This window comes from Pocillopora damicornis, chromosome 3 (genome assembly GCF_964200805.1).
Source record: "Pocillopora damicornis chromosome 3, jaPocDami1.2, whole genome shotgun sequence".
Classification (NCBI taxonomy): domain Eukaryota; kingdom Metazoa; phylum Cnidaria; class Anthozoa; order Scleractinia; family Pocilloporidae; genus Pocillopora; species Pocillopora damicornis.
Window position 1 is genome coordinate 10869638 of NC_142672.1, and position 23565 is coordinate 10893202.

The 23565-nt window shown below is 36.9% G+C and overlaps 1 protein-coding gene across 6 annotated transcripts in view; it reads right to left on the reverse strand.

The window, feature by feature from the left end:
* LOC113667058 (uncharacterized) overlaps positions 1 to 23565 on the reverse strand; it is a 30946-nt gene that overhangs the window by 6125 nt on the left and 1256 nt on the right. Inside the window, exons 2-41 of one of the 6 annotated variants that reach the window (XM_089201713.1) lie at positions 23316 to 23395; positions 22562 to 22645; positions 21806 to 22057; positions 21319 to 21420; positions 19872 to 20010; positions 19280 to 19500; positions 19074 to 19190; positions 18365 to 18660; positions 17680 to 17814; positions 17204 to 17308; positions 16059 to 16253; positions 15657 to 15767; positions 15366 to 15441; positions 14453 to 14662; positions 13723 to 13848; positions 13160 to 13227; positions 12476 to 12682; positions 9759 to 12170; positions 9287 to 9361; positions 8856 to 9002; positions 8520 to 8645; positions 8089 to 8232; positions 7565 to 7628; positions 7246 to 7317; positions 6964 to 7037; positions 6399 to 6554; positions 6195 to 6250; positions 5597 to 5677; positions 5223 to 5285; positions 4708 to 4792; positions 4158 to 4223; positions 3965 to 4063; positions 3566 to 3655; positions 2781 to 2868; positions 2603 to 2685; positions 2353 to 2474; positions 1907 to 2016; positions 1254 to 1445; positions 800 to 865; positions 237 to 303 (exon numbers count right to left, since the gene is read on the reverse strand). In XM_089201713.1, the coding sequence (XP_089057839.1) occupies positions 237 to 303; positions 800 to 865; positions 1254 to 1445; positions 1907 to 2016; positions 2353 to 2474; positions 2603 to 2685; positions 2781 to 2868; positions 3566 to 3655; positions 3965 to 4063; positions 4158 to 4223; positions 4708 to 4792; positions 5223 to 5285; positions 5597 to 5677; positions 6195 to 6250; positions 6399 to 6554; positions 6964 to 7037; positions 7246 to 7317; positions 7565 to 7628; positions 8089 to 8232; positions 8520 to 8645; positions 8856 to 9002; positions 9287 to 9361; positions 9759 to 12170; positions 12476 to 12682; positions 13160 to 13227; positions 13723 to 13848; positions 14453 to 14662; positions 15366 to 15441; positions 15657 to 15767; positions 16059 to 16253; positions 17204 to 17308; positions 17680 to 17814; positions 18365 to 18660; positions 19074 to 19190; positions 19280 to 19500; positions 19872 to 20010; positions 21319 to 21420; positions 21806 to 22057; positions 22562 to 22645; positions 23316 to 23395 (7062 nt within the window). Of the gene's footprint in view, positions 1 to 236; positions 304 to 799; positions 866 to 1253; positions 1446 to 1906; positions 2017 to 2352; positions 2475 to 2602; positions 2686 to 2780; positions 2869 to 3565; positions 3656 to 3964; positions 4064 to 4157; positions 4224 to 4707; positions 4793 to 5222; positions 5286 to 5596; positions 5678 to 6194; positions 6251 to 6398; positions 6555 to 6963; positions 7038 to 7245; positions 7318 to 7564; positions 7629 to 8088; positions 8233 to 8519; positions 8646 to 8855; positions 9003 to 9286; positions 9362 to 9758; positions 12171 to 12475; positions 12683 to 13159; positions 13228 to 13722; positions 13852 to 14452; positions 14663 to 15365; positions 15442 to 15656; positions 15768 to 16058; positions 16254 to 17203; positions 17309 to 17679; positions 17815 to 18364; positions 18661 to 19073; positions 19191 to 19279; positions 19501 to 19871; positions 20014 to 21318; positions 21421 to 21805; positions 22058 to 22561; positions 22646 to 23315; positions 23396 to 23565 lie in introns of all 6 variants that reach the window. The other 5 variants (XM_089201714.1, XM_089201711.1, XM_089201710.1 and 2 more) reach the window with 5 other exon arrangements.

Sequence of the window (23565 nt, forward strand, 5' to 3'; positions counted from 1 at the left end):
ACAGTATTTCAGTATTTCAGCAGATTTCCTTGGCAATCTTTAATAATAAACATCTGTACCACTAGGTATCAAGGGGCATTGAAGATTTTAGCACTTTTCTCAAGTGCACATCACAATGATAATCCTTCAAGAGTTTGGACCAAGATTGTTGAATCCTTTCAAGAACATACACCAAAAGGCCTCTGCATCACACACAACTTGCTTATGTCTGGAATAATTTTGCATGGAACACTCACCCAATTGAACGGTCAGAAAAGTTTAATATCCTAAGTTGATCAGATCCTTTGCCACTCTTGTCATCTTCTAAAGATAAGGAAGAGTTTGGATGAAAAAACCATGACTGAGAGAATACAAACTGGGAGTTTTGTTTCTTTCCACACACAGCTTGGCTATTTTGAGCAACTGATATCAATCATAAAATCAAACTTGCAGACAGATTAATGAAAGGTCATGGCAATCCATCACATGGTATCGATAAAAATAATACCTTTTGGTATTAGCCAGTATTCACTTTCTTCACCAGACAATAGAAGACTTTTTAAACCTACAAGCTCTCACTTTGCATTAGGGTGTCATCATAATGCCATGTTAAGTAACCCTAAGAAAAAGCTTCACCCTTGTCTAGACTTGCAGCAAAACAAATTTAAATGCACAAAAATGTGTTTTTTTTCCATCCCTAAGGACTTAATATAGCCACCAACTGATAATGGCTGATGCTCCAGCCCAGCACATGTGTAATTATGGTAAGGTTACATTGTACACCACAGTTGGTAAAAGGATGTAAAAGTGCCCAACTTACTTGAATTACAAGGTGACAAAGTAAGGAAGTCAGGTATAACTGTCCAAAATTCTGCTGCAAGATTCCCTGTTGAATAAACACTTTTTGTAAACCCTCACATCTAAAAAGATCACAACATGTACATGCACTAGCAGTAACCAATAAATTCTTTAGCTGGTATATGGAAAAAAGGCCTAAATGACTAGTGACAAAATGCTTAATTCTCCCTTGCATCAAGAGCACCTTATAACTCTTAAGTGTGAAGCCTTTAATGAGAAAACAACTTTTCACTCTTGCACAAATAAAAACTTAAGTTCACAAAAGAGACTTCCCACTTCAACTCACTTTGAAGGCAAAGTTTACCAGAACTATCTGTGACTCTATAACTTATCATCAATTAAATAAATAAAAACTTTGCAGGAAGTGAGTGGCCCTAATGATAACAAACTTTCATTCTGTGACACTTTACACTTACCATTAACTGGACTTGTTTCTTGGGACTTTACAGCCTGTTTATCAGAGACAGGTACAGTGTCCACAGACCTGTTGGGATCAGGTTTGTTGTTGGGACTGGATCCAGGTGGTGAACCAACCAAAGTCAACAGAACTCTGGACACACTACCCTGGAAAAAACTGTCCCAGCTTGCTACCTTGGGGTATTTTACATCTACCAAAAAGAAAGTTCATTTACATGAACAGAGCTCTTGATAAAATAGATAAAAATTAAGAATTTCAGAAATACAGCACAACATTGGACGTAATGGATTTTCACCATCCTCTAACCAATACAAGATTAGAGGCAGTCAAAAAAATAAATAAATAAAATAAAATTTGAACCTGAAATTGCTTGCATGTAGTCAAATGACTAACACTGGTGATCAAAAAGGTGAAAAGGAGAGCCTGCTTTAAAGGTCAACAAGAGTTGTTGAGAACAACACTAAATTCTCATCAGTAGAAGTTAAGTGTTCTTGTAAGGTGCCTGATATGCACAGCAGCTTGCAGTGGCAGTTACTTGCAGGAGATTCTTGCTACAAAGATTTTGAAGGGCAAATTTTGCTCTTCTTTTCATTTTATGTACAAGTATTCACCTACAGGCCCTGACTACAGATTTAAGGTGTCAAATTATACCTTCAACAAGTTTATCCTCATCTTGAAAAGCTGTGGTAAAGTTAATCCCTGTTAGAAGACTTCTCTCCATTATTTTAGACGAAGGCTGTAAAGGTTGTGTATGCAGATTCCTAGGAAACTCATTTTGTCAGAATTTTTATTTCAAAGGTGACACACTTGTCATAATCTGTCCCTTTACTGTTTTCTACTCTGGCAGGTGTGGGCTGAACAATTGACATCAACTTAGATGAGACAAAAATGCAACTAAAAGATAATTTAAGACAATTATTACATTGAGTCTTTTGACTCAAAAGTTCTATAAGGATATTACAGAAAATATAGTTGAGAAAAATAAATTAAAGAACTCTCAAACCTAGAGATATTTAACTTTTAGCTTTGCAGACCAACTTCATCTCAGTCAATAAAAATAAACGATTTCTAGTCTTTAAAAACCCATTGCTACTCACTTCTTGTATTGTCGTCTCAAAAATTCGTCTCCAGTATAGAAAGCCACAACAGCCACAGAGTTCACAGATGTCCGACAATTAACTGCATCCTTCTCAAGAGGTTGGTACTCAATTAACACAGCCTTAAAATAAACAGGTTATAAAATTTATGCATGGTTCACATCTTAAGTTGTTAGTCATCCATACAGTGGTCGTACAAAACATATACATGCATGCTGTACACTGTATCTTAAAAGCACTTTCAGCTTACCCTGGAGGTCCTCTCAGAAAGGACAAAACTGTCTGGGTGAATTTTTAAGTGACTAGAAGGATACCTTTGAAGAGTATGGATATCTGAAAAAAAAAAAAAAAGGAAAACCGCAGTTGCTTGAAACGTCTTTCATACTGACATTTCTTTGTACATATTTCTGCCCCTCCACTAAGAGTACCTGAATAACATATGGCTTTGACAAAAGCTGCCCTTGTCCCAGAATTTCTCACCACAACTTTGACAGAATTCTTCTTTCCCAGAGAAACCTATAAGTGAAATATATATGGGTCAAATTACATTTAAATACTGCACACTCAAATTTAATCACACTACATACATGTAATTATCCTCACTGTAGACAAAGACAAATTGTTTCTATGCCTTGGGCACAAGGAATTTCTTTTGAGACAACATCTAAACTCCCAAGTTGGAATTGCTACAGAATAATTGGTTCATGTATCAACTGCATATTCAATGAGATATGACTGTAAGGTTTGGAAAACACTTTAGGACCTAACATTATTCCCAGCTAAATATCACACAACTCTTATACATAGTTCAAGCTCTCCAAACTTCCTGCATGCTTTGTACATTGATGAATGCTCATATGCACAAGATATTAATTTCTTTTTTTTCAAATGCCCTTGATGTCATGCTACAAAATCAACATTACAGCTTCTTAAAGCCCCACTCAAATTTAGTCTTGATTGAATGCAACACTGAAACAGATTGGTGATCTCATTGGTCTGTTAATTTATTAAAATTAAGGTACCAAAGGCCATCTTGAGGCAGACTCTTAAAAGATCAGTTGCTAAGATTCAGAGCCACCTTTATAAACGCAATAAGACATTGTGATGTTATTAAAGCTGGCAATCATGGAGACAGGTCCAGGTGCAGCCTCAGTTACAACACCTTTTTTAACTTCTCAAGAACCATTAGAAATACAACTAATAATTACATTACCTCTCCAATGTTGGTTACATATCCTTCACTCAGCTGTCTGATATCGACCAGCACCAGCTGACTTGTTCCACCACAGCCATACAAAGGTATCTGACAACAAAAAGAATCTCAGGTCATTCTAAAAGCAAAGCCAGGTTTTCCTCTCCTTGTTCTAATACTTTAAAACATGCCATGAATATGTATTTTCTCTCAACAAGATCAAAATAAGCAGAGGCATTCTTTCAAAACATATTCAAGAAACTTTTGGATATAGCAGCAAAATTAATGCATGGAGTCATTATTTGGACACAGAGCAATTCAAAACAAAAAAAAAATAAAAATAAAAACAAAAATAAAATAATAATAACAGTAATAATAATAATGATAACACTAACAAATGTATAACAAAAGGTAGGTCACCTTGGACTTTGTTTTTCCAGCAAGGGATTTGATGACCAGAGAACTGGAGATGAGACCCATGGATGATGGTGAAAAGCTTACATGGACAGGAAGTTCCTTCTGTCAATATAATGCACAAATCACATTTAGATGATGGCTAACACATAACGATACAATTGCAATGAAACTCTGTTGATCAATTAATCAAACTGACCTTTGGCTCAAGAGTAGCCTGAGGATGCTCTGGGCTTCCACCATGTGAGCTAAACATGGGTTGTATCTGGAACCAAAAAAAAAAAAACAATTTTGTATATAGTAGTATTCAAGGTAAGTAGGTCCACCATGTTGTGTACTTGGGAAGATACTTTATTCTCATGGCAACTCTTTCCAGACAGGAACATTTTAATTGGTACTGGCAAATTGAAAGTGAAACTTGGCAAAATTCAAAGCAGTAAACCTGTAATGGACTGAGATCCTGGAGTTGCAAATACTTTTGGTCACTTCATGCTACTAGGTCATTTAAAGAGAATTTTGGAAAAATTGTTTATTCTTTAAAACCTCAAAATGCAGTGTCATAATTTCAACTTTACTTTTTACCACTGTCAATACAAGTTATGCTGCTTGATGAGATGCATAAGAAACATGTGAAAAGAAAAAAATGTGAGTCATGCAATACTTAAATTTGTTTTGTAAGATGAGGTGTACCACAGCTCATTTGTTAAATTGCAAAGAGGGAAAACTTTGCTATATTCTGTCAAACAAACCTGATAATCTGAGTGGTTTCCCTCAATCATAAGTTGAAGTTTTACTGGGGTTGCAGAGCTTGTTTTAAGTATAACCTTCTGTTGCCTATTGAAGGGAGTAAAAAAAAACATATTCAAACACACCAGATGCCTCTTGACTTGTGAAAAAATAGTTACAATATCACACTTACACTTAAATAATAAAGATTTGATTATCTATGCTAAGCTTTCCATACTGTACACAACTTAAAGTACAGCCTGATCAAAAACTTCTAATGTTGTGTCAATAGCAAGTACTCCCTTGATGAGATAGCTCTGTGAAGTTAATTCTTCTAAAATGACCCTGGTAACTGTAACAGTAACTGACATTTCATTAATACAACTTTGATTTATATCCCTACTCCATTGTCAAATAGGGAATCATAGTCAAGCTAGTCCTTCTTGCAACCATCATCACCCAAAATCATATCATTCAGCACAATTTCACTAAAACTGGGTCATTTACAGTATGGCTGTAAAAATATGATAATACTCACTGAGACCATCCAAGTGCTACTCCACTCCAGCAGAGAACTGGTTTACTGCTTAATAAAGCAAACCTAGCAACAAGATGACATAAGCAAATAAAATACCTTACAATTCAAGCTGGGGATGTTTGCAAAGAATGATTGAAGTAACCTTCAAAGATGAACTGTAATTAAAGAAATTGTAGGAACAGAAGCCTGAGTGAGAAAATCCAAACTTTGACAGATAGTGGTTGTGAACCACTATATACTGAGCTATAAAGCCATATGTCAGAAGCAAGGAAATTTTTGTTCATCCATTGCATCTGTTGAAAAATCTTACTGAGATCAAATAATTAACAAAGATGAAAAATGGAAGCAAGTAAAAAAAAAATGTGAGGTCATACTTGTCATCCTCTTTTGGCAAAGCTGATCCCTTCAGTACTAATTCATACACTGGTCCATTTGGAACTGCCAGAATTACCAGGCTATGGAAAAAATGGGGATATGTTACAGATAAATTGAAGAGTTTGGGTGCTAACCAAATGGTGCCTTCTTGATCTAAAATCAAAGTTTCCCTGTCAGTCATTCTGCATTGTTGAAAGACTGGTACTTACAAGTAACAGTATTTCTTGCGCAAGTGTACTTGGGAAAATAAGTTTGAGAGGTCACACAGAACTGTTCACAGTTTTTAATGATTTTAAAGCAAATCCCAAATTATTGACTCTTAAGTTACTAAAAACAGCTAGATTTGTGCATCATGACTGAGAACCAAATATTTTCCCCTCCAACCTAACTGAAATCATATGACAATCATCCTGGGCTTACTTTTTCTTCTCTCCTTCTTTTAGCTTGCATCTCATTGGGTTGTACAGCTTTGTATGACCTTTCTCATGCTATTTTGTTTGGCCGTCATAAATATATACTGTAATATGTAGGAGGGATTTTTGTCTTCAATTTAATGGGAGGCCTGTGGGGGTCATATCAATAACAAAGAGTACATACCTTTCCACTTGTTTATCTCCTTCAGTGGGTTGGAACATGACTTGAACCTCAGACTCCTTGAAAACAACAAGATGCAACTCCAAATAAGAATCACTACGACACTGTCAAATTTTCATTTTTCATAATAATTGTTTTTCGACAACATTTTTTCTGCTTCTTATTCTAATTGTAGTTTATAGTTATTGAAGATTCAGAATTTCTTACCTCTTCAGGTTTTACCCGTAACTGAGCAGGTTTAACTGAGAATTGTTTAGAGTCTCCTTCAATTCTAAGATTCACTTTAGCTGTAATGTTGCCAGCATTCTTGACAGGAATGGTACAACTTGTGCTCTTCCCCACTGGACTTTTTAGAGTCACCACCTATAGAATTCAATTAATTCATTGACAAAACAAGAAGGGTGAGGAAATTTGTAGACTACACTGGACAGATCAGTTTTAGTTTACTGTTCAAGAGGCCCTGATAAGATCAGAGGCAATTGGACTAGTCTCACTTTGTTGTGGCTTGTTCATTGGTTGATGGCTCTTCTCTTCTCAACAACATAGAATTACTTAGATCTAGAAAACAACAATGCAATCTCTATAAAATTTTAAAACTGTTTTCAGGTCATCAAGTAGTCTCAGAGGAGAGAAATAACATTGTCAGTAAAAGCTGTTACAAGCTGAGTTAAAGTCATCATTACAGTCAATTTCAGTGTCTACTGACAATTTTTTCATCTTTAGACAGACTAAAAACAGTCAGATGTTATATGTTTAAAGGTTGCACACATACCTGAAGTTTATGTGGAGTATGTAGTCTTACAATTCCCTCAAGGGCTTTCAGAGCAATACTGGAAATAGTCAGGCCTATGGTCATAATTAAGAGTGCATGAGCATAAAAGTACAAGAAAACTGCTCTTAAGTGAACAAGTGGATAAAGTCTAAAGTAAAACACAGAGAGAGAGAAAATAAATTGAAAGGAAAACTGCCATGAACAATTCATTTGTCAATTTAAGTTCCAGTGCAATAAACCAAAAGTTTGCAGTTAAAATAATCCAACACTATTTTTTCAAACCTTGCTGTGCACTGTCAATTTCTACATCAAGCCGTGCTGTGTACTCAGCTGCGGGTCCAACTGATGTGGGACCTAAAATGAACAAAAATTAACTTTCCTTGAATTGAGATTTTATGAACCACCGAGACATTTTGATAAAGATAGCATGTACCAAAATAAAAATTGCACTTGAAATCATATTTTTACCTATACTATCAACATTATTACTGGAAGTCCAGTAAAATCAAAGGCATTTCTGACCAAGCACAGGCATCACTTTGAAAGAAGTGCCTTGCTCAATTTCAGTCACTAGTACAGTTTAGCTTTCCTTTTCACTCACTCTTAATGCTCATGTTTGGAGACTGAAACAGAAGCCAGACAACAGTGGGCTCTACCTTGGAAGTCTGTGGAAGTTAATTATTGAGTATTTTCAGATGACTGATATCTAAACAATAGCTAAAAAAATATAAAAAGTTGATAAAACAGTTAGTTGCACCAATTTGAGTTCTACACACAAAACTGTAAACTTTTTGCCAGGAGTGCATTTTTTTCTAAAGAATCAGAAAAAAATTTAATACAGCTGTATTAAAAGATTTTGCAATGATTACCACCGTCTGAAAAATCTTTTCTTATTTGTTTCCTAATTGTAATGCACAGGCAGAAGAGAGTTCTAGTGAGACATTTGTAGCATCACAATCTGCCTTCACTATATGAAGAAACTTTGCAAAAAGAGTGTGCAGAGCAAACTATAGACTGATATAAAGGTTCCAAAAAACCTGAAAAATAACTTGATCTTAAATGACATTCATTGAGCTTCAAGTATTTCAAATTTCCATATACACAATCAATCCACATTTCACCCACCAATTCTTTCCGTCCCTTTATAAACAGAGTGTGGATAGTTAATGCTGATCCCTTAGCCCCAGCAGAGGCAGGTCCTCTGACCACATCTGTCTTTGGCATGAAATCCGCATCAGCAAATGCAAAACAGTTTAGTGAGCTGCTATTCTGTTTGATTAAAAGCAAAAAACAGTAAATGCATGGCATTTGAAAACCAAAAATGATTTAATATAGAAAGAAACCTTCCTGTCTCAAAAAAATTCCATAGTAATTGGTTAATGTACAGGTTAAGGACTTGATGTAAAATAGCTTTCACTGGTAAGAGACCACATAATTGGCCTTAGACATATTTTCACCACCCGTTAGGTTGATTGTTTTTAAATAATAGTGACAAACAGTGACAGCACTTTTCTACAATGATACTAGCATAAAAAATAATTGAGTGGCTAACTTACTGCAGATATAATGATTCTGATAGGCACTTGGGCTCTCCCTCTGTTAACAAGATGAATTGGTCGGCATTGCTTGGCCCCACAAGAAACTTCACCAAAGAAAATAGAGTTTTCATCCTCAAGAACAACCTAATTATCAAGTTTAAAAAAAACTTTAACAATAACGCACTATGCATCCAACAACCAAAAGGAGCAGGAAACATTAAATGCCTTCCATTGAGTAGCTTATCACCAAATCAACCAGCCTAAAAATGTGCACAGAAACAACTTGGTTTATACAGACTCACAAATAGATTTGAGCTGCTAAAAGTGACTGATTCTTTACATTGTTCTTCATACCTCTACTTGAGGTTCTTCAGCAACAACTTCTAAGGCCAACACTGGTCCCACACTATGCGTTACTTGTTGTACTTCACACACAACAGGGAATGAATAAACTTGCAGCTGTGTAGTGAGTGTGCCAGCTTCTTTAGGCTCAATGCTTAACTAACAAAGAGGCAAAAAAAAAGTGCTCTTTTTCTAAAAATTTAATATTGAACCATTTTGTAGCACAATCAGACACTTACACCTTATTGTCCCTGTAATTATGTATAATTTAAATTGGTCAACTAATCAAGGTAATTGCCATTCAATTGTCTTAAAATGTTCTTATATCAGCCTGCTAATAAAGATTAATATTCAAGAATCAAAACCAATTTTATTCTTTGTGTGTGTGTTACATACCTCAAAATTGGGGTCCAACATTGCCTATACTCCGTTCAGACACTAACCTTGATATTCTCTGTGGTATGTGGACCAATGATAGCTTTCAGCTGGTGAGAAAATGCACTACTGCTACTTGGTACCTGCATGTTAGGGAAAGGGCAGTTAGGCAACTAAAAACGAGAAAGGAACAAATGACGAGAGAAAAAATTTTTTTTCTGGCTTGTTACAAGCTTGGGACAAAGAAAAAAACTGTCAGATGTTGGACCTTAGGATTCTGGGCTCTGATGCTTAACCATGGAGCCAAAGACACAGTACAGTGAACTAGGTCATAACTAGTTTCATCAGTGATATAAGTTCTGCTTTAACATCCATGAGGGCTTTAATCTTTTTTCCATGGTCCAATGCACTAACCCTGTTTGCCAGTTCATCTCCCACTGAGAAGATCGTTAAACATTTTACTTCAAATAGAGCTCTTGTCCTAGGTTTGAAGCAGTCATCACAAAACAATGCACAATTAAATGTCTTTATAGCACTTACCTGGACCCCGTTGACCGTGGATAAGATAGAGTGTATTTCACAATGCATCCATCGGCTACTACTGTTGTGCAAAGGAATGACCGTTTCTGTCAAGACACCCACACAGCAAAACGAAGGAACCTTTATCTCCCCTGGTATAATCAGCTGCGATGGCGATTGTAGCATTCTCTCTCGTGAAAATTCAGGTCTTACTTGCAAAAGTCCATTAGGATCATGTTGGAAAGAAGGTTGGTGGAAAGGTAAGGAAGCAGGTATCTTTGGTTGTGTGAATGTAGCTGGGAACCCAGAAATGTTTGACGGGTTAGATTGAAATTGTAAAGGAAGTTGATGGGTGGGTTCATATTGACTATTACTACTATGAGGAATGTTAACATCGATAGATCGGACATAGGTTGGTGTTAAACTTGATGGTTTTGGTCCCATTGACGCAGAAACAGTATGAACAAGAGGAACTTGACCATGTAAAGTGTTAATTAAGCCATGTCCATGACCTGGATACATGGCTGACCCAACAGGAGCCATCCTTGGACCATACCCAACTGGTGCTGTATGTGACAATGGGCCATGCGTCTGAATACTTAAACCATTTCCTGGATAAATAGGCCCTGCCAAGCCTGGTAAACCAATGGAACCATTGATGTTACCCCCAGGATACAAATGTGATATTGTCCCTTGATTCACAAGTGGAACAATTCCTTGAGAAGTGCTAACTGGAATACTGAGTGGTGAACTATTGTGATTGGTTAAACTTGCAGGCCGATGCCCATGCATCAACAAAGATGATGGCAGTCCTTCATTCAAGTTGCTAGTTTGAACAGCTACTTTTACATTATCATTTGCAGTAACACGAGTCATAAGTCCTACAGTTGCATTGGCGCCACTAAGTTGGCTAGCATAATTTTGCACATTAGCAGCCCAACGAGAGTCCTCCCTTGTCTTGTACCAACGACTTGGGGTTGCTTCTGGCCAAGAATGTCTAGTGGTGGTAACATCCTCAGAGAGTGAGGTAGTCATGCTTCCAACAGCACTATCTGATGTCTCAAGTCGTTGCCTAGGTGATGAGGATTCTGACTGCCACATAGTGCTTTCTTGGATTAAAGGATGAAGTTGCCTAGTCGCCATGGGAGGATGTGAAAAATTATCATGGTCTTCATCCTTAGGAAGTGAGCGGTTTAGTCTTTGCTCAATTTCATGTGTTCTATGTTTCCTGGGATCAACCATAGGAGCATTAAGATGTTGATTATTATCCTCAGAAGGTTTTCGAAGTGTGTATGTTTCACCAAATTGAGGAATAACATGTTGAAAGTTGCCCATTTCAGAGGAAGACATGGATTCCTGTTCTGATGGAAAATCTTTGGAATCAAGCTCCTTCATACTAAGGGGGATCATGGATGGCGAATCATGAGAACGAAAAACACTATCCTCAATTGAGTAACTTTCCAGTTTGTCTAGAGAGTCAGAATTGTTATTAGGCACAATCCCTTGAGCCCTTCCTGGTGAGTATGCTAACTTTTCAGGTGAGGACTTTGTTTGAGGACTACTGGAGGACACAGGATTGAAGTCAGATGTTCTAGAACTGGGTGATATTGATTCAACTTCAGAAGATGAAATACGTTTCCTTCTCAACTTGGCCTTGGACTTTTTCTTTTCTACTGCTGTTAATTTTTTCCTTATTTCATCTGGATCCTCATTTATGGCTTTTGCAATAAATTGAGTCATCTTTTCTAGTGATGAAGCAGAACTTACATCCCCAACAGATGATCTCCTTGGAGACCCTATTCTACTGGAGTGTATGTACAACTCTTGAAGTTCCTGCTGAAGGCCCAGTTCTGATCTTGAAGATACATCAAGTGGATTAGTTGAGATAATTTGACTCTCTTCCTTTTCCTTTCTGGGTAATCGTTTCCCCTCCTTGGGTTTAGATCTAATATCACCAGCAATATTTTTACTGGGTTGTACACTTTGAGAACTGTCTATCTTGACGACACTCTTGATACTTCCTTTACTGCTACTGCTCTGTGAGCTAGTCTGACTTGCTGTTCTACTTCTACTTTTGAAGGTAGAATCAACTTTGAACTGCTCATCAAGCTTCATCTTCTGCATTTCCAAAGACAGCTCTTCTGGACCTGCAGCAGCCAACCCCTGGGATTTGGAGGTTCCAGGACAACTTCCTGCTTCTAAACTTTCTTCTTTCTTCAACTGATCATGTTTCTGAGGTTTCTTAGCAACATGCTTAGGTTGCTGTTGCAATACCTCTTTGATGCCTCCATCGGCAGATGTCCTATTTGAAAGAACATCAGGCGGATTGCTCTCTTGCATAAACTGATCAAACGGTGTAGAAGGCTTGCTGATCATTCTCACTGGTGGCTGTGGGGAGGGGGTCAGTATTGGTTTGTCATCTCCAAAATGAGGCTAAGGTGGCAAATGAACAAAAGAGTGGGATTAATGATTAACCAATATCATAATAATCATTTCTCTATAAAGGTTTGTACACAAGAATGGCTTGCATAGCTTCCAAATCAGAATATTTTTATTTCTGTTGCAGTGCAACTAACTGCCTCACAAGGATGGGATGCAATTCCATTGCAGATTACCTTCTACATGTTTTTAGAATTGTTGTAGATTCATGACTTTCTTTTGCTTGTTCAAACCAAACTTTAACCTTCTACTTCTGGTTGGTTGTTGGTCAACTACAAACCTCAAAACTTAAAACTTACCCTGGGTCTGTCAGGACTAGTTCTAGACAATGAACCAAGCTCTCCTGATCCTGCTGCAAGAAATGCACCAAATGAAATACGCACCTCTCCCAAGCCATTAGGATCATTTATACCCACAACCTGGAGCAGGGATGGTCTTGTGAGAAAGTGACTCTCAGGCACAGTCCAATCATGCAACTTAGTTGTATCATTAATTTGAGTGTGAGACTGTAACAGACAAAACACACATAAATTAAACTTTAGTCTGATAACACTTTACTCAATAGAATAGAAATATCTAGGCTTGTATGGGAGTTGAACCCATGACCACTGTAACAGCAGTGCAGTGATCACCATTCTTATCTTCATTTATTTATCTGCAGGTCAAAGTGATATTAATGTATTCCATTTGAAAAATAGTTACATGTTATGCCTTGTCTTGTCATGCAATCTCCCTCTACCAAACTAAGTACATTAAGTGAAGTAATAGCAAATATTTTCCAAGTTTTAAATCATCACTTTCAGGATGACGCCAACTGAAAAACCTTTGTTGTGCCAACAAATTTTACTTGCATGCAATTAAAATTAATTTAAAATTCCTGGGCTTGGAGTATCGATCCAGTTTTTGTGAAGGACTTTATCACAAAATGTCCTAATTCCTGTAAAGCCACAATTACTATTTACAGTGGTTGCAAATCTGCTTACTGGAATTTCAAGCTCATGCTCCCTGTTGAAACTCTCTTCACCTGCCGCAATAATTGCTTCTGCATCTCCTATAAAAGAGAGATAATGTCTCTTTCAAAAGAAGATTTGGTAGCTGGAATATTATTGGCACTGTCTATAGTACTGTGCAGTAACAGCTATCCCTAGTTTCAGTAGATTCTGTACAAATTTGGCCCCTTTTCATTGCAAATAAGGGCTTATTTTATTTCATTTTTAAATAGGAATTTTAAGGTTCAATGAATTCTTTCAAACAGATTCTTTTGTGTTCAAGAAAAACCTGACAGGTTGGTAAAGCAGCTTATTATAAACTTAAATTTATTTTACTTTTGATAAAGTAGTGTTGAGCCATGAAGGCAAAGAGCATTGTCAGTTAGCATGGTCATATTGTCAAGACTGTTGGTGCTAGAAAGTTAATGCATTTCTAGAATTTCAGACTTGTCAAGCCTCAAGAAAAAGTTTTGGTGTAGATTCTACCTTTTTGTAAATTTGCTCAGCTACATATATGGTAACAACCTTAGTTCAGTGATACAAAATTATCCCTATACCTTGCACCTCAAACCCAAAATCAGAGCCTGTCCATGAGAACCTTTTGCTTCCACCACCAAAAGGTTGATCTTCTTCAGAAACAGCCCCACTTTCACCAAAAGGCCATGGCTGTTGATCAATGGAGCCTACTTACAGAATAAAGACAGTTTGTCAACCAACAGTAATGGCTAGATGTCTGCACCTTTAAGGTGGTCCCAAAGCTGTTAATCTTTTACATGTATTTAATAGAATGTATCATGAGGAACTTCAGAATTGACTTCCAACAGTTAGCCATAACTAGTTCAACAACTACTGGATAAATCTTTATCTGCTTGATAGTGATTTATCTTGATAGTAATGTATCCATCACTTCACAGGTTTATCATGAACAAACATATTGACCAGCTCCCAGTTGGCTTGTCAGCTCAGTTGGTAGAGCATTGCACCAGTATCACAGAGGTCATGGGTTCAAATAAGGCCTGAATTTTTTACTGGCCTTATTTTCACCACTTCTCAGGTAGTGTTCATTACTGCAAAGATTGCTTCCAAATTAAGTGATTTATCCAGTAGAGAGCATTATCCATCCTTCAAACAAACAGGGCCAGTTCTTTGGTTAAGAGTAACCACTGTGGATTTAAACCTTCAACCCCACCAAGAGAAACATAATTCATGCTGGACAAAGGGGTGACACCATGCTGAAAAGTCTGCATCATTCTTTACTTATTCCCTTTCAGTAGGCTAGAAACAAACCTTCAAATGGATTTGATCTCAGTATTGAGTCTTGCATTCCACCTGCACCATCAGGCCAAGGGCAAGAGGACATTTTATCAATTTCCCAAGGTGCTGCTGTTTGTTGGATAGAAGTATCATCACCAACTCCTCCAGGAGTCAAAGTTCTGTCAGTAGGCAGATCAACACCATTTTGGCCACTTGATAGATCCACTAGCCCCCGGGAATTTCCTGCATTTTGGAACAACACAGTGAGCTTTCAGTTTGGGTAATTTTGTCCAACCCAGCAAAAACAGTTAAATTCTGGTGCAAGGGGGAATAGGCTTGTCATTTAAGATGTTTATACACTTCATTCACAGATCAAAGTAATTTGGCAGAAAGAAATTTATGTATTTTATGGGTAGCAATGCTCACATGGATATTGGTACTGGGAACAAGGTTGCATAGAGTTTAATGTTATTGTTGTTTGTCTCATACATGTAGATGTAATGAAGCTACTTCCCATACAGATGGCAACAGTTTGATAGGACCCTGCTAGTCTTCATCTGGTGACGAGGTTTACTTAAAACTGCCCAAAGACTAGCAGTATGGTGTTTAACACCAAGATCCACATTGGAAGTGACCATATCATAGAAAGAAGTATTGTCCTTTCCTATTGTAAAGTCTCAAGGTATCCAGAATTACTTAATTCAGAGTAACTTTAAAGTTAACAATTTATTTTTTTACATTACACAGACATACTGTAATCAGTTCCCATAAGGCCAGCCGCAGTAAAATTAGCATGATGTACACTTCCTAGAGTCTCTTGGGAGATCTAACAACACACCCAAATTTAGCATGTGTATGTCACGGCATGCCAAGGTTGTACATTCATTACAAGACTTCAAAAACTTTTTCTATAAATATTTCACAAATAGCATTTAAGCTTCAATACCCTCTCTCCAAGTTGTTACTCCTGATGCCAAGGTTGTAGAAGGATCCCCATCACTTGAATGTTCTGTTCTAGCATGCTTGAGGAGAAATTAAAATGTTCTTACATGTAACAAAAGCTTAATAATTATACATGCTCGTATATATTGAAAAGTAGTCACTGTTTCAAGACAGTACATGTAGAGATGTACTGCTACTGAAGTCTGCTTTGCTTTTTGAGTGTTTGGAAGGAACAGCTTCATAACTTGACAATTTGTGTTGTCTTGTTTTTTTGTGGAAAATTATTTCATTATACCTGATTATTAACAACTAGTTGTCCAGTCACAGTAGATGGTCGCTGATTGCCTTGGAACACAACACCAGGTGTAGACCTCATTCCATCTTCTTCTTCATCTCTGGGTGTTGACTGAAGTAAACAAAGAAAATTGTTTTTATTACTACCTGTGTGGCCTTGTTACAGTTTAAAATAATCATTACATGTAACAGTTTTATTACTGTTTAAAATTAAAGAGTTGATTTCTCAATTAGCTGCAACAAAAAGGACTTTTCTATTTATAAGTCTTCAAACTCTAAAAATACAGCATGTATTGACATATTCATTAAATGTAAAAGTAGTGACTGTAAAGCTTCCGTAAGATATGGAATTATATTTTAGCAAGTTATACAGTAATGCCATTCAAATTCCAACTGCATATACCTTCCATAGCTTTGAACTGTCAATGGCTGAGTCCCCATTGATGAAAATACTATTGCCAAACTTGATTGAGAAGTCAGGACTACTCTGATTAATTGTAGCAGACACAGCTGACCCATCACCATGCCAGCTTCCTGACCTCTGATCCAATTCTTGATTTGAATAACCTTCAAAAGCTGTTTCATTGGAAATGAGAGTCTGCATAGGAAACAAGAATGCAAAATACAGAGTTTGCATCATATTCCTTCTCTGTTTAAAGAAAGTATAATTTGTGATGATCCTTAATCAGCATAAATTGTAATTTTACCAGCACATATCAGAGATCTACATGGGTAGCATTGCACTGAGTTAATTAGGGGTTTAGAGTTTGCAATTTTCAGTTAATAGGAGAATGAGGAACTCTTCAGTCAGCCCTCATCCTGCTTTGTTGTTGTTTAATATCATCATGTGAACACTAGATTATAATAACCATTTCATGGCAATCTTATTAAGAGTCTTTGACTTTATTTATCAATTGATAAAAAATAATCAGTCCAGACATTCACCAAAGATACCCTAAAACACAAGGAGTAGCAGCAATGTTTTGGTCAGGGTTACATATTACTCTTCTCCTCCATCTTCTGGTTTTTAAGGATTTTTATGTGTGGCTTTAGCTAGTTTCAACCCTTTAACCCCCAGAAGTGATTAACATGTAACTTTTCCCAATAATAACCTTAAATTATCCAGCAAACAGGTAATGAGAATACCCAAACTTATCACGTAAAAAATGTGTTACCTTGACCTAATGCCAAATTCTCACACAGTAAATCATAACTAACTGATTGCAGCTGGAGAGGAGAATTAATAATCAGATCTTGGATTTAAAGGGTTTAAGTAAGATTTTAAGGCTAAATAAATAGAAGCTGCTTTGGCTTGCTTAAGGCTATTAAATAAATGGAAACTATTAGATAAATGGAAACTGCTTTGGCTTGCTTACACACCTTGAAATCATCACTCTTGGGTGTTCAGTTGAGTGGAGGTAAAAAAAATTAGCTTGGCAAAAACATTTCAAACATTCACTGAGTCATTCACTTGAACCTAACCAAACTGTTCATTTCTGTGAAGAGTGATAAAATGCAGGTAGGCAGAGTTGCCTCTACAAGCTTTACCTTATCCTCATCTTGAGAAGCATTATGGGCAGCATCAATGGTGGTAGGGTCAAAGTTCAAGGACTCAGCATCCACAAGAGAGTTGCTTTGTTTGTTGCCCAGCATCTGATTAGTAAATAACAAGACAAAGACAAATTTTACATATTTACTTGGAGCATGGGATGAAGAAAAAGCTCTGAGCCTCTAGAGAGGATTCAAAACCACACACATTCCTATTTTGACATTGATGCCTAACAATTGAGCTGACAAAAACTTGGCAATTAATTACATAAACTGTTTAATAAACATGCACACTATACCAGGCTAGGCTAGTCTAAGTTAAACTAGACTAGACTTCACCAGCAAGGCAAGATTTGGTCAGTTACCATTGAGCTAGCCTACTCATTGTGAATAAGACTTTAACAAATGATTTTTCCTTAGCAATTTCATCTTGACTACATTTCGGTTAGCCAAGAATAAAAGCAGCAAAAACACACCTGGGACATATGAAAAGAGCCATCTTCTGCCCATGCTGAACGAGGTGTGGCAGCATTGTGGCCCATTAGGTAACAAGACTCTAGAGCTGATGTTTCATTGTGGGTACCTGTGTTGTCACAATTCTGTGGTGCACCCTGTCAAATATCCAGAACGTGAAAATTACAACAGGAGAGATGCTTAAATCATTGCTCAATCTTTAAGAAATATGTTCTTACCAGTCAAAGGTAATAATTCTCTCAAAACACTTCAGTAACTACTGATAAATCAAAAGTGAGAGAAATACATGCACACCATTAAGTAAATGACAATTTCCAATCGCCTATACACCTGATGATCTATTATGAATGTTCAAAACTGAACTGCAACACAGGGCACAGCTAAGCAGCAGTTACGCTGCAAATTTCAGGGTAAAAATGGAAAATTAGAGTATAAGTAAATGGTTTGCATGAGCCAGGCAAAATGTCTGAAATTTCAACAGATCAGCAATGCAGAAGTGTGAGCCTGAATTCCAGACAGGAAAGTAAGCCCATTTAATTAAAAGAAAAAACAAACACAAAAAAACAAGACATATCAACATAAAACAAATTAATATAAAAGTTTTCCTAACCTTTAATTGAGTAGATCAAAATAATAAATTAATTGACCTATTGTAAATTGATAAAACTCCTTCAAGGGAAACAATACCTCTCTAACCATGGGAGTAGACGAAGCTTGGAAATGTAGAGAATGTGGCATAGTCACAGAATCATGTAACCTGTTTATCCAGTCTGGAGGACTAGGTGACAGGACAGGTGACCTTTCTGCAGCAGCATCACCAACAGGACAGCCTCTCCCTGCTGTCAGACTATCACTGGCAGGTAAAGAGGAAGTGCCCTGGAAGTTTCCTCCCATGGATTGGTTGACAAATCCAAATGACATGATTGATGGAGGAAATGTTAAGGATGGTAAAGAGCTTGCAGTAGAGGATGCATATGCTGCTCCTGCAAATGACACAACACATAACTGTTCACTTGCATGATGATACTCTATTTCGCTACTCCATAGATAGGGGTGACAAAATGATCAAATGGTTATACACCAGACTCCAAACTGAAAGGTCTGTGTTCCAGCCCCAATCCAGTCTTTCTGCTGTGGTCTAGGGCAAGACATGTTACCCTCACAGTGCCTCTTTCCATTCACCTGTCAGAGTATGTAAGGGCACTGAAAAATGCTGGAGTAATGCTAGGCCTATGTGACATTACTTTTGAATGGCATTCCATCCTGAGAGGAGACCCATAGAGTAAAAATACTCTTGGTAGCTTTATGCAACAGAAACAAGAATACAGAAACTAGCACTTGTGGGCCACTCTATCAGCTCATAAGACTTGACCCTTCTAATTAATCCCTTTCTTACCAGCTGGGCCACCATCATCTGTATCACTATTGTTACCACTGCTGCCATCGCCACCTCCACCTCCATCTCCTAGAATGTCAGGAAGAACATCAACACCCTCTGCTGATTGACGCAACTCTAAAAGGAGACAAAAGGTAGAATTCTGCTTGTACCTTAAAAGTGTGAATACTCAAAGCAAAAACCAGTATTTGAAGGCATGCACTAACCTATTGCCTGTGTTTCTTGTCTGTTACTTGCATCTAAAGAAGGTCCATTTTGGAGTTGCAAGTCTTCCACATCAGAGTTAGCACCTTCAAGACCAGGGCGTCCTCTACTATCATTACTTCCATCTCCTGCACCATGTAGCAGCGGTGATGTGACCTCATCATTATCCTCATGTCCATCACTTTCAGATCTGGAATCCATTCCACTCCCAAGCCCTCTGCTACTGTATTGTATTAAAAATAAAACAAAATGCAAAAACCATCAGATAAACAACCAAGGAGAAGAAAAGAACCTAGTATGAAACCTAGCCTGGATTTATCAGCTGATTTGACAATGCAAAATGGCCACCATTAATTGTTTGAAAGCTGATGTTTCAAGCATTAGTCTTTTGTCAGAGCAAATGATGAAGGGCTTACACTCAAAATGTCAGCTTTGAAACTCTTTACAATGACCAATTTACAACATCAACTCAGTTGATAAAAACAAATTAATTTGTTTTACTCCCCCACCCACATTATCTCTGTAGCATGGTAGGCAAGGCCAAGATACAATGGCAAACAATCACAAGACAACATTCACACGTTCATGCAATACCTGCCAAAACTTTGACTGAAAATACTGTCAGGAAATGTCTGTGATTGAATAAAGCTGATACTGGATGTCAATGACACCCTATCAATCAGCTCTCCACCATCACCACTCCCTGCTCTCCTCTGCAACATCATATCAAGTTCTTCTGAAAAAAACAAGAAACAAATTATCCCACAAGATGTTTGATGAAAGTGTGAAAAAGAGGTTACCGTATTTCTTCACCTATAAGCCGAGTCCCTAAAAGTTAAAGATCTTCCAACAGACTTGTGTTGTCCAAAAAAAAAGAAAAAAGGAAAAAAGACAAACCATCAGCTATACGCCAAAAGCCAAATTCTTGATTGTAACCAGTCATTTGAGTGAGCAAACCTCATGGAAAACATTGGGAAATGACTCACTGACCACAAAAGCTAATGAATTAAAATAAACACAAAAGAAAAAAAGCAAATCAGTGAAGATGTAAATACTACCACATGACTGCAGAAACACAACAATACATGGGAAGCAAAGAATCTGATTGGTGGTCAGAAATACATTGTTGTCATGAAAATTTTAAAGCATGTCATGTAAAGAGCGCTGCAGTCATGGAATTTAAGGTCATTTTGTATTAACAGTACATTTTCAAGTGAACTTTGTTTTTTAATTCTAAACCCTCAGCTATAAGCCAAACCTCATTTCTCATGAAAAAATATCCCAAACTTTTTGTCAAATACTGAAAAAATCACTCAGCTTATAGGTGAAGAAATATAGTATAACATAATTCCAGGACTATTCATTTTTTCCTCCATTTTTTATAATCGGCAACTGATTCAAGGATTTCAAAACTCTGCTGAGTTGACATAACAAAGCAACAGTGTACAAATCACCAACTCACTAATTACTTATCAGTTGGCACAATTCTCTGCATTGCTTCATCTAACATAAGTGCTTATTACATCACTCTTCAAATGACCATAATGTTGACTAAGCTCTTTGTTAGCCCTTTCCTATGTTTAAGAGCACTGATTCAACATATTTAAACACCTACAAATAATATCATTATATTACGTCTAATGTACCTCAAGCTAGTTGTATCAGAGCAACTGCACTCTTAGCCTCATGAAAAGTTAAGTATGAATGTTGCAACCTTTTCTGTACTTATGAAATTCATAAAAACCTTTGAAAAAACTCAGTTAGCATGTACACCCTGGAGCACACAATTATGGACTTTCTTTCATTTAAATTATTGTTCAATTTCAAGCACGCCTCACTGGTTACCAGGTAATTCATATGATTTAGATTTGAATGACATCATTTTTTGTCACACATACAAAAAAAAGTGGCTTTGGGATTTTTGAGTCAAACTGGACTTGTAATGTTCCTTTGATATTAAAGGGTTTTTCTAATCAATTTTATGGATCTTGAGGGCTATCAGGAAAATTGTTGGAACATGGAGAGCAAACTCATTAGATACCTTGACCATAGCTGTGTTGTAAAGTTTCCTCATTAACAGATTCCTGAAAATCATCATTTGCTTGTATGCTGTGTGAACTGAAAAATGTGTCTGGATCTTGACCTGAAGATAAACAAGTTAACCTGTGTTATCAGGTTAACTAAAGCATTGTGCAGCGTATCTACATTATTTGAATTTGGTATTGGATCAACTAATCATTGCTAAATTTTATTTTTTGGCAATCTCATCACTTGTATGTTTCTTGAGGATTTCAAAATAAGCCAGTGACTGCCCAAGTTTGGCAGGCTACTTGATAACATATTGCCAGGTACTCTGGTAAAAATAATTCCCTTTGGACCCTTAATGAACTTTTGACAGTCACCTACTTTTGCAAAGTCTGACGCCTACTTCAAAGCATTTTGAAACCCCTGGTTTCACCCTGTTTTGGTCACTCATGGGAGTTGAAGGGTTAACATAACATAAATTGTTCTGATCGACTCTTTCATACCAGTATCTGGTCTTTCTTCTTCTAATTGCATCACTGTGTTCTTGTTAACAACTGAAGTCTGGTCTGAAGCTGGATGGAACCCATTAGTAAAGGGGATGTCCTCTCCTTCTTGCTGATTACCATCAACAGTATAGTGATTGAGTACAACTTCACCAAGGTCATTGCCATCTTCTTCGTCACCAATTAAAGTTCTTTCCAACATCAGTGAGGCTTCTGTAGAACCAGCTGGATTCTGAAAATTGTCACTGAGGTCTACAAAGATAAATTAATGATATTGTTGAATTCTATACTGTCTATAAATACACACTTTAGAAAGGGAGGGGTAGAGAAGGTATTAGAAGTTTCACAGTTACCATAAGTCCAATAAATCTCACACATGACTAGAAATTCTGAAAACTTACAGTAGCAAACTGTATTGATAAATTCAATTACAGAGAATATATTACAACAGCATACCTAAAACAGCATTACGTAGAGCTACATTTGTCACTAAAGCTTTACCCAATTAAATCATAGCTACCTGAGCCTGTAAACCTTGTGTCTATTATTCATTTATCTATTATTTAAATATAAACATTGTGGTTCAAATCAATTTTTGGTTTAAAAATTTCATACCATATACTTTTCATACCCATGGGAAAGTAAATTAAAAATCATGCTGCTCTAAAAAAGCATTAAAACAGAACATTTCTAATCATTCACTTACAAATAAAATCAATTTTTCAAAATCTTTTCTTAGAGTTCATTTATATTAACCTGGTAGTCCGTCTAACTGCAAAATTCCAAGTGAACTCTCATCTCCAGTCACACTTTTCCCACTCTCACTTGATGCTACAAAGCCTAAAAGCAAAGTCACACATCTGTTATTAAAAACCTTATCTTTTTTCCAACATATAACATTTTTTCACAGATTACCCTGTATTTGAGTTTTCAGCATTTGCATTCAAATTCAGGCCACCATATGTATCTCTGCACAATGCAAGCTCTTTAAAGCAACAAGAAAGTTTCAAAAGAAGACAGTGTTACATTACTTTCCCTTAATATGCAAATATTTTAGGCCAAGAGATTGATTTACAAGGTTTGTACCATTTCCACTGAGAATATTTTAAACAGGTTCCCCTAATGTTTAACAGCACTCAGGTATACTCCTGAGTAGAGAAAGGCTCTGTGAAAGTGAAATGTCCTGCCTAAAAACTCAACAGAATGACTCTGATCAGGAATCAAGCCTGCACCTCTCCACTCAAAGTTCAGTGTGCTTATTATTAGCACATCATCTGGAATTTCAATAAATCTGGTTTCCAAAAGGCTACTGCAGCCTGTAAGACCTTTCACCGTTATCTGTTTAGCTTGTGGGCAGGCTTTGGTGTTTGGGTTTCACCTTATGGCACAGCCGCCTATAACATCATCTGCAGCTGCTTATGGAAAATGTTATCAAAACCCTTGCATCATGTCCAGAATTCTCATTACTGTGATAACTGTAATTCTTTATTGCTTAAATACTTAAACATACCAAGTGACTCTGCATTATGGATGGCCTCAAAGAACTCATTGATGTTGTTGGAGTTCAGTTCCTGCAATCCCAGAGATGACCTAAAGATTAGATAAAAAATAAAAAAGTCAAAGTGAGAGTTATTGATATGACAATGTTAACATTTTGTGCAAAACACTTGTGATGGGTGGAAGGATTCATTAACAAATGGGTGTCGCTAAGGGATTCATAAAGGCTTCCCCTAGGGTAACCTCTGACAATGCATGGAGAC